The 12,842-nt window shown below is 39.3% G+C and overlaps 1 protein-coding gene across 4 annotated transcripts in view; it reads left to right on the forward strand.

The window, feature by feature from the left end:
* The window catches only part of schip1 (schwannomin interacting protein 1), a 232,371-nt gene that overhangs the window by 199,265 nt on the left and 20,264 nt on the right, over positions 1-12,842 (forward strand). The window contains exon 1 of one of the 4 annotated variants that reach the window (XM_041994405.1): positions 8,765-9,165. The exons of the other annotated variants lie outside the window; for them this stretch is intronic. Within the exon in view, the coding sequence (XP_041850339.1) occupies positions 9,136-9,165 (30 nt within the window). The 5' untranslated portion in view covers positions 8,765-9,135. Of the gene's footprint in view, positions 1-8,764; positions 9,166-12,842 lie in introns of those variants that run through there. 4 annotated transcript variants of the gene reach the window in all.

Here is a 12,842-nt window from a genome sequence, read left to right on the forward strand (position 1 = left end):
ATTTCTGCTGTAGCATGTTTGTAGTAAATCTCTACAGACATCAGCATATTCAGAATCACCAAATTATTCCTTTCTAACCAACATCCAGCTGTAATATAATGTAATTCTGTAATATAATCACCCAATTTAGTGCTTTTGTTTGGCGTTAATGAGAATCTATGTGATTAGTTTTTTCCTTTATGAATTAAATGGAAGCTTTGAAATCACTTGTTCGATGTCAGATGTTTTCCACCAGCTGGAAACATGTGGTTTCTCTTGTGACCAAAATATATTAGCTCAACATCATAGAAGTCAAATTGCTTCCATATGCGAGCATTTAATGCAGATGGCGCTGGTCTGATTTCACACTTGACCATCTTGTGCAGGTTATAAGCTGTCTAAGCATGTTACTGTTGCTTTTCCAAGTTCCTCCATTTCCATTCTGCCTGTGTTGCTTTATCAGGTAACATGTAGAAAAAAGGTTTTTGGCATTTGCGAAGAGATTTAAAATAATCCGTGTCCACATTTTGATTTACCTAGAACTTATTAGAAGTGGGAACTGGGTTTGACTAAGAACTATAGAAACTATGCTCCATTGGTTGTGTCTTGTCAGAGACAGCCCAGCCCTAGTGGATGGTCTTTTTCACTCCAATTTAACCATACTTCATAAAATAGACAAACTAGTAAGAACTCTGCAAAAGAATATTTACTGAGAAGGCAAATAAAGTGAAAATAAATTTTCCCTTCGACTTTTATACTAACAGTCTCTCTATTAGGGTGCCGTTTTAAGTATGTTTTAAGCAAGTTTTTTGCTCTCTCTCTAGGTTTAAATTCTGTGAGACCACTGTTTTTTGTTTTTTCAGTTTTGATCCTAATCTTTATTTGGTTTAACTGCGAGCCAGAAGCTATCTGGTTAAGTTTAGGAAAAGATCACGGAGCAGCTTGTCACATTAAACCTGCAGGTTGAAAATAGTTTCTGATGGATATTCAATGAGTTACAAACTGTCAGTGGGTATGTCTCTGATTGGGAATTAGCCTGGGCTCACACATGCCTGAATAAAATCTAACCATTTGTTAACTGAATTGTCCTGCTTACAAATGTAAAAACATTTTCATTGTAAAATCAACACTGTAAATAGTAGAAACAAACACAAGAAATACGTATGTCATTGACAGCCTCCATGGGAGTGGTAACATATAGACTGCTCTAATCGGATTTCAAAGGGCAGTTTAATCATCTGCCTGGTAACGTTTCCCCCCTCTGAATCAGTAAACAAACACAGAGACAGCCTATGTGTGCTGGTGAGTAATAGTGAAGCTTAAAGCTTAAGGTGAAGTCAACATCACTTTGTTTGATGATCCATGTAGAAGTCACAAAGGTAAGCCAGCAAAAGCAAGACTGAGGCTGTGCTGTGATTGGAGATAAGTTATAGCCTTAAGCTACACATTCCACTACTTCATCTTTGGTTAGTTATCCTGAAGGTTCACAAAAACTAACATAAATACACCCTTTCTCTGATTTACTCACCCATGATTCACCAAAGGTGTAAAAAAATGCCAGCCCACTCTTTAAAATGTGTCATATCCTTTCTGATGTGGAAGTCTGCTTATAAGGTCAAAGTAGTGTTGCACATCTGTACCTTTTTTCCCTTGTTTTCTCCTTCTATTCCATCACTTTCATTCATCCCTTGTCCTGTACTACCATTCCCACTCCTGTTTTCAACTAATTGTTTTCTTCCTCTAGCTGTCAGAAGGCATTATACCCTAAGGTTTTCACACAGCCAAAATACAGCAGGAGACCATTTTCTGCACTCCGCCTGGCTCCCCTTTTCCACCCTATGAAAACTATCAAAGAGGGGAGCAGGCTGTGAGTGGCAGAGCGTGCTGTGGAGGAAATGGGGATTTATGTAGCAGGGAGTAGACGGCCTCTAACGTTATAGCTTTGTGTCAGTCGGCATACTACACAGTCAGGAATACACACACACGTGCACAGACTGTGTGGAAGAGCGGGACAGGAGATTTTTTTTAGGAAAAAAGAGTTTATTTGAACAAGGCTGCACAAAAAGAGTTAGAGAAGGTAACTGAGAAAATGAAGGAGATGGTTTATGTTTTCCAAACAGTGAAGGATTTGAAACTCCATCACCTGCCTCGTGTGCTGCCAGAGGAATAAAAGGTTGAGTCGCACACATATAAACACAGTGGCTTGTGCTTGTGTGCTTACATGGGTGCTTATTTGGGTGGAACTGAAACATGAAGCACTAGTCTGCTCTGCACCTAATTATAGTGTGTGTAATTAGTTGTGTGTACATGTGAGAGGCACAGAAGTAGGGTTTAGTCTGAGTCTGTTTATATCTGGCTAAAAATACAAAGCATGTTTAATCTCAGAGGGAGGAACTTTAAAGGGTAAAAAGGGGTATTTTTGTCTTCATGTCTCTGTGTCTGTGTTATCTAAGCTGCAAGTCTGTTCATATGACCAAATCTGTGTGTGCTTGTGTATGATTATGTGAGAGACGCTGTGCCAGTTCATGCAGAGAGCTTCATCTGTTGCTGGCAGAACACGTTCACCTTTTTGCATACCCACAATGCAAGAGTAATCTGTATGTTTGACTAAAACCAGGCTGCACCTCAAGACTGTGTTGATGCTAGATCCACAATAAGTGAATTTGTTGTGTTTTGTAAAGTGTAAAATTTTGCAGTGAGAAATATTTTTTAGATTTCACATTGCTTTTTTTCCAGCATCCTGTCTTGGAATGGGGAAAAAAGCAGGAAAAACAGCTGAGTTCATTGATGTTTTTGAAAGGAAATAAGGATTATTTTATTTCTGATATGGTGCTGCTGCTAGCTGTTTTTATTGTTGTTGTTTTGTTTTTTACCAATTTATTGTCTCTATGTCCATGATCCAGTTTGGACTGTGTTCATCCATGTAACAGACCTCTGTTAGTCTGAAGGTTGTCGGACCCTCCTTGGCTGCCAACATGCAGTCCATCAAATACTGGTATTATTTTGATTTTTATCTCCATTATTATTTGATTATTTTCTTTTTCTTGTATTTTTTGTTGATATTCAATCAGCACAGCCACTTCTCTTCTTGCTGTCATGAAAATTACATTTAATTCAATAAATCCCATTTGTAGAATATGCTGGTATCGGAGACAGACTCATAACTGAACTGTAATATGGACAAAACTGCATGCATGACTCCATAGTTCTAAATGACCTGCACGCAGTCTTGAAACCACAAATTAGCCTTAAGTGTGCTAGTCATTTTCTTGATTGATGGAGCTGCTGTAACTTGGTAGGAATGACAGTTGACTGTAATTTAGATGAACCCCTTGTTTCCTTCAATACGTTCATTCTAAAGCCTGTTAAACTGTATAGATGAAGAAGTGCTTTGAGTGTGTGTAAATGGCTGAATGAGGCTTGTAATAGAAGGTCTATAAGACTAGAAGGGCACTTTAAAAGAGCAGTCTATTTTCCATTTGTTCAGTCAGTTTGGTCACAGCTTTTTATGACATAAAAGAACAGGTGCAAATCCTCAAATGTGAATGTATAGTGTATATAAAAAAATAAATATAGCTAACATGTCACCAACCACTAGTGTACGAATTGCCATTCTGAAGTCCTTAAGTTGAGCATTTTGTCTGTTTGTTCTTTGTGATGGATCTGAGGGATGGCCATTATAGCCACGCCCACTGGTTTGCCAACAACAAAGCAGCTCTATCCCTGCTTATCGTCTGTTTCACCCACAAGAGCAACCGGATTGGAAGGGTAATTGGCATCCATCGCAATGACAGTCACGTTGTAAAGAGAACAAAATAGTCTTGTTCTAAACTCACATCAAACAAAGGCCCGACTACCCCCCATCCTCCTTACGCAAACTTTGTGGCTTGTTAAACGATGACATCTGTTCCTGTATGTAGATATTTTTATGAGGTGTATGTCCCTCATGGTGCTTGTAGGGGCGGTACCGTACAAGGTAGAATTGCAAGTTGCTTTTAAGGGTATGAACAAACAGCAGACACTGTCCGACAGTGCTTTTTGAGCACTTGTTGAATTTGGACTGTAACTTACAAAAGAAAAATCCCACAGTTTTGAAAAAGACTTGAGCAGATAGAAGGGACATTATAAGAAGTGCACTTAAAAATTTCTGTTTCTGATCAGCTAGCCATAAGTCAGCCAGTCATTCATGCTCTAGAGAAACTAACTCAGGTAAGTTCTTTTCTGTTTTCATGCCTTCATTCTCTTGTTCAGTTGGTTTTTCATTGTTGCCAAAACAGAAGAAAAGAAGCATTAAATAAATCTTTTCCTGCCTCAGATCTGTTTCTACTTGTCCCCCATGGCTCAAACTTATGTTTCATAATAGACTGGGGCATTGCTCAAATGTAACCGGTGGTCAGTCATTTACTCCGTTACTACAAAAATGCAATGTGATGTGATGCCTTTGAAAATGTAAAACAAATATTAGTACAGCCTGAGCATGCTGTGATTGTCAGTCTTTCCACCACTGACTGTAGACATGCAGCCCTCATTAGAACTAGCTAGCTAATCATAAGAACCAGCACACAAGCACCCACACAAGCACTGCCTGGCCTTCCACATCAGTTCCTCCCTGTCAGAGCGAGCTCATTACTGCCAGAATTTGGCCCTCACACTGAGCCAACCTGCTTTGCTATGCAGTGTTTTTATGCTGGCACAAAATGTCAGCTCACTAAAAGCATCTGTGCTCTCCTCTTCCCGCTGAGCTGGGGATGAGGGCAGGGAAGGAGAAGGAAGATGGAGAAAAGTGGTGAAAAGAAAGCAAGTGTTGAGATGAAGGAGGGGTAGATGGCACAGCAGCTAAAAAAGAGTGAGTTCAGAGTGTGGGAGGTGTCACAGCATGACTGCCATTCATGTATTTTCTATGAACTGTAAAAAGTGTTACAAAGCATTGTTTACCAACTACAGCATGACTTCCAGCGCTTTCTGCATCCTACTAGTTACAGTGAAATCATCCACTATTTCTTTCCTTTACACTTAAACTATTTCAAGTTGAGTCTATAAATAAGTTGAAATTAAAGTGTTTTTTCCACAGCAACATGTAAATTAATTACACAGCTGTTAATGTTCTGCATTATAATCAACACATGGATATTTCTTTTTTGGCATGATGAGAATATTTAAAGATTATTTGTGCCCATCTTACACTTTTTAGCCTTTTACCATCCAGAAAACTAGATGGGAGACCTGATTATTGTCTGCCTGCCTTCACATCTGTCCTCGGGTTATAATATGTGTTCTGTAATTTAGGCCACTTAAATAATCACAGTGTTTAGAATTGTTTAAGTTTTCGGATTTTATGTTTTTCACCATTTAAAATGACCCGTTTATGTAGTATTTGAGTATCAGGAGCAATAAACTGCACAGTTGGCGTAAAGTCAGATACTGTCATATCCTCTACTGTGAATAAAGAAATACTGTCTCAGTCTCCACCTGTGCTTTGACTCAGATTGTAACCTTGACAACCATGTGAAGGTCAGCAGGGGGGTGTCTTTGGACTGACTGCTGCCATGGTGACAGAGGAGAGAAGGGAGGCTGCTGTGGGTCCATTTATCCAGGCTGTTTTAATCATGTGATGCATCAAAGTTAGTTTGTTTTGGGGCTTTTGTTGGTTGGTTGGTTTATTTTGCTCTTGTGCATCAGAAAGGGAAATGTATTCAAAAGAGAGAGCAGTGGTACTAACCTTGCATCTGTGAAGACTGAAATACTTAAGCAGAAGAGCATTAGACCTTGAACATCCAGCTGTTGTAAACTGGCTTCAGTGTGAATGTTCTTTACTTATGAAGGAGGACAAGGCTGTTTGAACTTAACATTTTGTCTCAAAAACATCTGGCATCTTGAGAAGTAATTATAATCCTGCTGACTTCGATTCTGTTTGTGGACATTTAAAAAGCACAAACATATGAAGAGAGGCCAAATTTATGATCAGTTTTTTACACTAGATTGCTCTCCTTGGGAGCAGGAGGCAGAATTGTATCCAGTTGTGCTAAATAGTTCACTGCAAGTAAATGGTTATCACATTCATTCTTAAATCTCAATTTCCTTTAAGTATTTAATGATCACCAGATGGCAGAGAGTATACACTAAATGTTCCAGGAGCAACCCATATTTTATTACATATATTCTTTGGATGTTCTAATGGCTCATATACTAATAAGCATCTAAACATATCCAGCTGAAACACAGCAACATTTGCACTGAACTAAAAAGGATCAGGATCTGTTGACTTGCAATGCTACTTTTCTCCCACTTACTGTACTCTTGTAAGCTTAAATAAGCTTCCATGTAACCTTGAATAAGCTTAAGAGGGCTTTCATGAAGCGTGGTTGGTATCTTTCACCACAGATAATTATATCCACTAGTGTCACCGGATGGGCACTGCTCCAGCTGGGCACCATGCAGAAAGCTAAGCCAGAGCCAACGATGTGGAGGCTTGAGCACAGAGATCAGAGCAGGAGGAAACTCATCGATCCACTTCCAGGTCATTAAACCCATGAGTGGTCTTATCGGGGGAAAGCACTGTCACCCAAGAGAGATCGATATGGGATAGAGAGGTTTGGCCAGAGAGTGGGGGTGAGATAACAGGGAGTGTGCAGCTCTACCTCAGGAAAAACAAAGCTGGAAACAGATGTATGATTTAATTGCATCACAATGTTGCATTCATCATATTTTTTGTGTAAAGCTGTTCTCCTGCTCTAATGAGTGTTGACAGTGAAACAAAAGAGAAGCCATGCTAAACCACATTCATGGCTTAACAATTAGGTGCAGGATGCTGGATGTTTGCCCATCTCTGATATGAAGATATTTTCCAACATACCAATCATTTTCAATGGCCAACATTGATCTTCAGAAACCATGGCATCTGATGGCGTAATTATGTCATTTATTATAAACAGCATTTGCAGCATGAAAAGATAGGTTGTCTAAGCATGAAATGCACAAAGAGTTTACTCTTAATTTTGATTTATGCAGCCCACATAAGAATTAAGATAAAGGTTAAGTCACTCCTCTGCCCTTCTCCTCTCTGTCTGGCATCACTCCATTTAAAAAAGCAGAATGACATCCCGGCCCTCAATTTATCTTTAATCAAAAGGAAGAACCAGATGAGAGAGAGAGGCATATAACACTTTAGTTAGGATTGCTGATTAATTGGTCAACCACAACTTTTACCACCAAATTACAGAGAACATTTGGTCTGCAATGTAACATCTTCTTATAATTACTCTTTACCATGGCAGATGCAGACATGATCCTGAAAAAGCAAAAAATAAATAAATAAATAAATACAGGTCACATTTTACATCACCTGTCTGTCAGTTGAAAAGATCATTTGTAAACTGTTTGGTTATTAACATTAAGTTCATTATTATTTATTTGATTATTTATGTTTTAGCTCAATGTAATGCATGATTTGTAAAACACCTGATGTAAATGACATTGTATTATTTTAGCCGTCACTTTTATCCAAAGTGACTTACAAATGTGGGGTCAGTATCTTCCACAAGGATACTTTAACATGCAGACCAGAGAAGTTGGCGATCGAACCACCATCTTTTTGTTTGAAAGATGGTGGTTTGATGGTGTATAACATAGTAGTCTTATGGCAGTAGAGGTCAGATACAGCAAATACACCAAATGTAATTTCTTATTTCTGTCTGGAACCGTATTGTAGTTGTGGTTATGAGTGGGTTGTTTATTGTTTTCTTTGCACTTGATGTTCAGAAAAATAATCAGCAAGAGGAAAACAAAAAGATGGATTTAGCACAGCAATTAGAGGATGGGGGAAATGGATGTAGAGATGGAGAAGGGAGAGATTATCTGAGTAGGATGGCCTATTTTTTGGATTATAGACCAGCCATCTGCCACTAAGGGATTATAATCTTACTAAGAGATGGACACGAACAATGAGGAGAAGCTGAACAAGCATTGCATTGCCATGTACTATCTGTACTTTGGCACACAACTGCATAAATAATTAAATTAATAAATCAAAAGTTGTTGAAGGAATTTGGGGGTAAAGTTGTAGAGAGGTGGCTTAGTTTAGTGATATCTGAATCTCCGGGGGGGACTATGTAGAGCTACCAATCTATCAATACCTGTTTAAAAAATAATCTTGCAATTGTCAGACCTGCCAGAGTGACTCAAATTATGGGAAAGTACATCTTTTCTTCTGAGCAAATTTTACTCAGATGAGAAGGGGAATTTGAATATCTTTTGGATTAGTTTCCATGTAGATACATGTAGCCTGGCCAGGGTATTGTTTGTAATTCTTTGTTTAATTTATTTATTTTCAGTCTATCATTATGATTCAGTGTATCTGTGTAAGGACTGTCTGTTTTGATAATTCAGTCTTAAAAGTGGTTAAAAAAAATTTAAATTACCCAAAAATGACTGCCAGCTCTTGGTACTTGACATTTTCTAATCTTTGCTGATAAAAACACATTTAAGCTTGAGTCAACAGCCCTGTTTTAGTTTCCTTTTGATTTTGATTTATGGCCACATAAGGATTAAGATAAAGGTTAAAGAATAAAAGTCACTCCTCTGCCCTTCTCCTCTCTGTCTGGCATCATTCCATATAAAAAACCAGAATGACATCCCGGCCCTGACCCACTCCCCCTGCCTTCCTCCCGCCCTCCTCCACCATCCTCCTCTCCCTACTGGCCAGTTCTGCTGACACTCAGCTGTGTAGCTCCTCCCTCTTTTCCAGTCCAAAGCAGACAGAAATGCCAGCAGGACTGTACTGTTCAGCACTCTCCTCCCACCCGCTCTCCGTGTCTCTCCTGTTCTCACACCCCTCCTCCCGTCTCTCGCTCCCCTCCCTCTTTCAGCGTTGGGGAAGCAGCGATCAGACCCTGCTCTTTTCTGTGAACAAACAGACAGACCAGAAAACAAGAAGAAAACACATAAAAAGGCAGAGGGTTGGGTGAAGACTGACCTGACTGAAAACGATAGAAACACAGCACTAGCGACTTATTTTTTTCTAAGTTTGGATTAGGGACACGGTGGGATCTCTTCTCTTCCCTCCTGCTGGAATACCACTGCAGGGCTGGGAATCTTATCCCAGACCAGCTCCTGCTCCCCGCCTAGCTCAGCCAGCTCTGCTCTAGGATGCTGTGAAGGATGGTCCACCAGGAAAACTGTTCTTACCAGGTAGTCCTCAGAGCATGGGACACTCCACGCTAATTTAATTATTTCTTTACAAATCTGGCAGAGAAAGCTGATGTTGTTTTTCTTGTTAGTTATGCTTCTTAATTCTTATCAAGTTTGATCTTTTTAGCTCAATGTATAACAAACCCTTGAATATAGGTTTGAGACTAGGACAGTATTGCACATGTTCCTCTGCAGAGATTTTGTGGGAGTATTTCTTTGCCTTGTGTGGTTACGTGATTGTGTTGTGAATCCGATGGGTGGCTGGTTGCTAAGAGAGCACTTGACTCATGGAAATAATGTTCTACCTCCTATTCACATCTTTCTCCATCCAGCCTCATCAGTCCATGTCAGGGAGACATGGTGTCTGCATGTCACTGCAAGTTGTGTCAGAACTAAACTGTTTTTGTCTGCCATGTAGCAGATCCACAAAATTCAAAAAGTAGTGCAGGCAACGCAGCGGTAAATACATTTTTAAATGTGAATGGTCGCTTGGAGGGCTTTGCTTGTGTACGCTTGAGGTGTATGTGGTTCTGACATGTGACAGCAGTGTCCCACTTTATCTAATGAAGAATTTGAGAGTAATGAAGGAGTTGTGATAAAAGGAGAGCAGTACATCACAGCTTTGCTTTTATTTAACTAGTTCTGCCAGGGAAAAAAAATCTGCAATGCAGTGGAGATGGAGAGTGCAAACAAGCAGAGAGGTAGATGAAAGGAAGAAGAAATAATCTGAATAGGCTGGGAAAAGCAGTGAGGAAGGAAGATGGAGCTATTTTTAAGGGGAAATAGAAGTATGAGTCACTGAGAAATAGCTGTGCCTTGTGGGTATACCTAAAGCATTTCAACTACTTTCAGCACGAAGCAGTAACACAAAAAGTCCAAAATTATAGAGGCTGACCTTCTGAGATGTGTATGCACTTTATTTAAAGCTTGAGATTAGGATAACCCACCATCTAACAGGCATCAACTAACAGAACATTTGTATTCATCTCTTGAATTTCTTTAATGGGATCAGGATTTCCTGACATGTTCTTTAGCAGATAAAGGCTGGACAGAGCAACAAAAATGGCTGGATTGAAGGAAAGAACAGCAGAGAAAAGCAATGCCAAACAGATAAAGGAGAGAGTAGATGAAAGGCAGAGATGAAACAGTAACAGGAAACGTTTTGAGAAACCCAGAAAACCCAAAGTCGAAGAAATGAAAGGGACATTCAGCTCTTCTGTGAAAACTGAAAACTGATAAGAAGAATGGAAAAAAATAGCATCAGTTTGATGATGGGAAAATGGGGAAAAAATGCACAGATATGTTTAAAAAGTTGACATTTATAAAGTTGCAGCATTAAGGAGTAATATAACTTTAATATACGGGATTAGATGGAAGCAAGAAGAGAAATAATGGAGAGCGTTGAGTGGAACAGAGTTCAGGCTCTGATAGAAGCAACTCTCTAGAGGCCCCTCAATTAGCCTCGTATCCTGGCAACCAGCAGGCAGACAGCGCCCCGCACATGTATATCATAACACACACTCAAGAAAGACTCAAAGGGCAATAAGAAAATAGAAAATAGGGAATTAGTTTAATGAAGAAATGAAATGGTCAAGGAGTAATTAGATCAAGTGGAAAAGGAAAGAGGTTGAGGACTGTTGTTCCTGTTTGTCTGCATGTTTCCCAGGCCAGCCTATGTCTTGGCACAATCTCTCCTTTGGTTATCAGCATTGTGTTTTTACCTTTTAAATACAACATGGTACTTGTATTTCTTTCTCTAGTTGCTAGACAGAAACATAGAAAGCCTTTGAGTTTCCTTGTTAGTCCAGTCCATATCATTTGAAGCGCCTAATGTTAATTAGCCAATTAAGTAGGAGGCTGGAGTATCAGTAATCAGTAAACTGACTTAGCTTTGCATCTCAACAAATCCCATCTGGAAAAGAATCTTCAATGTGAGAACGAAAACAGATCATCTGCTGCATATTCTTCACCTTGATGCTGCACTTCGCCTCATTAAGTACTAAAGTGAGCCTAAAGCACGCTGCACCTTAGTGTTTTTACTGGGCTCTTAATGTCTCAATATGTCAAACTGTTTTCAGATTCTCATATAAATCTATAAATCTTATAGAGTCCTATTGCTGTCAGCAGCAGCAGCTATCTCAGCAGGGTGAAGGGTGATGGTGAGATTTATCAGCTTGGCCACAGTGTGTCATCCTGGTCTGGCACTGTCAGCCTGCCAAGGCCTCTGGGACTGACTGAATGCTGGATCCTGACAACACCCCCACCCCCACCATCCCCACCATCCCCCCAGTGTTTGTGTTTGAGGATTTCTGTGTATTTATGTTATGTTTATGTGTTGACAAGCTCACACAGTGTGATGGAGAGGGCTAAAGGAGGGCTTCGGTATGGGTGTAACTCTATAAGAGGTGTGGTCAGATGAATTATAAATTAGGAGCAGCAATAGATGCAGTGTGTACCAGTTATGGATCATGTTGTAGTTACAGATTTGATCAGTAAATCTGAACAGTAAGGTATGGAATTCCTGAGTTTGTGAAGTTTAACAGGTAGCAAATTCAGCTTGTGCCAAAACCACAAATTCAGACATATTTAGTTTACATTTCTGGTTATATAAAAACAAACTTTTTTGGCACATATTTTTATGATAAATTTAGCACAATCTAGCCATGTCTCTAGCCAAGCTAATTAACCATCTTATTTTTTGTCTGATGTGAGCATGTGTTATTAGCTGATCATTTTTATCTCCCCTCTGATAATGTAATTAATCATTCAGAACAAAGATATCAGAAGAAAACCAACACATTAGAAGAGCTATTGTAAACTAATGCTGTGTATAGTAACCAACAATAGTAGTTGCATAAAAGGTTTTGAGGGTGAATTTGAGAACTTATGGCACTCTAATTATTAGATTTTTTATCTAAAATTCTTCTTTTTCCTGTCTCTTTTGTTTTAATTTAAATTATGCATCTTATTTTTTGATGTTTCAGCATCTCTATAGAGCACTTTGAATCACCCTGTTGCTGAATTGTGCTAAACAAATAAACTTGCCTAACTTGCCTAAACCCATTACAATCAAAAGCAATCTTTCCCAGAAGAGTTTTTCATTGATTGGTTACGCATGGATTAATGCTCTTGTGGTCACACCTTTCCTATGCAGCAGCAGCAGGACAGGGGCATACTCTGTCCCAGTATAACACAATTTGCCAAGCCAACCTGGACTCTGTCCACTGTGTGAGTTAGCGGACCACCCGATTGGCCACCCTGTGCTCCTTTTACAGCCCAATTTGTTTGGAACACAGAGCATCGCCATGGAAAAATTCTCATCGGGTTGCTATGGTAGCAGCCCTCAGTCTTTTTCTCCCCTTTCCAAAATAGGATCAAGAGGAGCATGCTTCTCTGCTGTTTATATGTGCTATTACTGTAAAAGCCAGTTAAAATCATATAACTTCTAAATCTTTTTTTTATCTCTGTTGGATCTTGTGATGCACTTTGTGATTTTAAATCTTGAAAGGTGCTATGTAAATAGAGTTTTACTTTACTTACGTACATGTATTGTAATGACACGCAAGCATGCCAGATATTAAGGAGAAAATCGCTGACATTGCAGGCATGTAAACAAAATGAGTGCAGGGGTAATAAGCAGGGAAGGTGCATTTTTAACACATGCATGCCTTCATACA

Source organism: Melanotaenia boesemani, chromosome 9 (assembly GCF_017639745.1).
Source record: "Melanotaenia boesemani isolate fMelBoe1 chromosome 9, fMelBoe1.pri, whole genome shotgun sequence".
NCBI lineage: Eukaryota > Metazoa > Chordata > Actinopteri > Atheriniformes > Melanotaeniidae > Melanotaenia > Melanotaenia boesemani.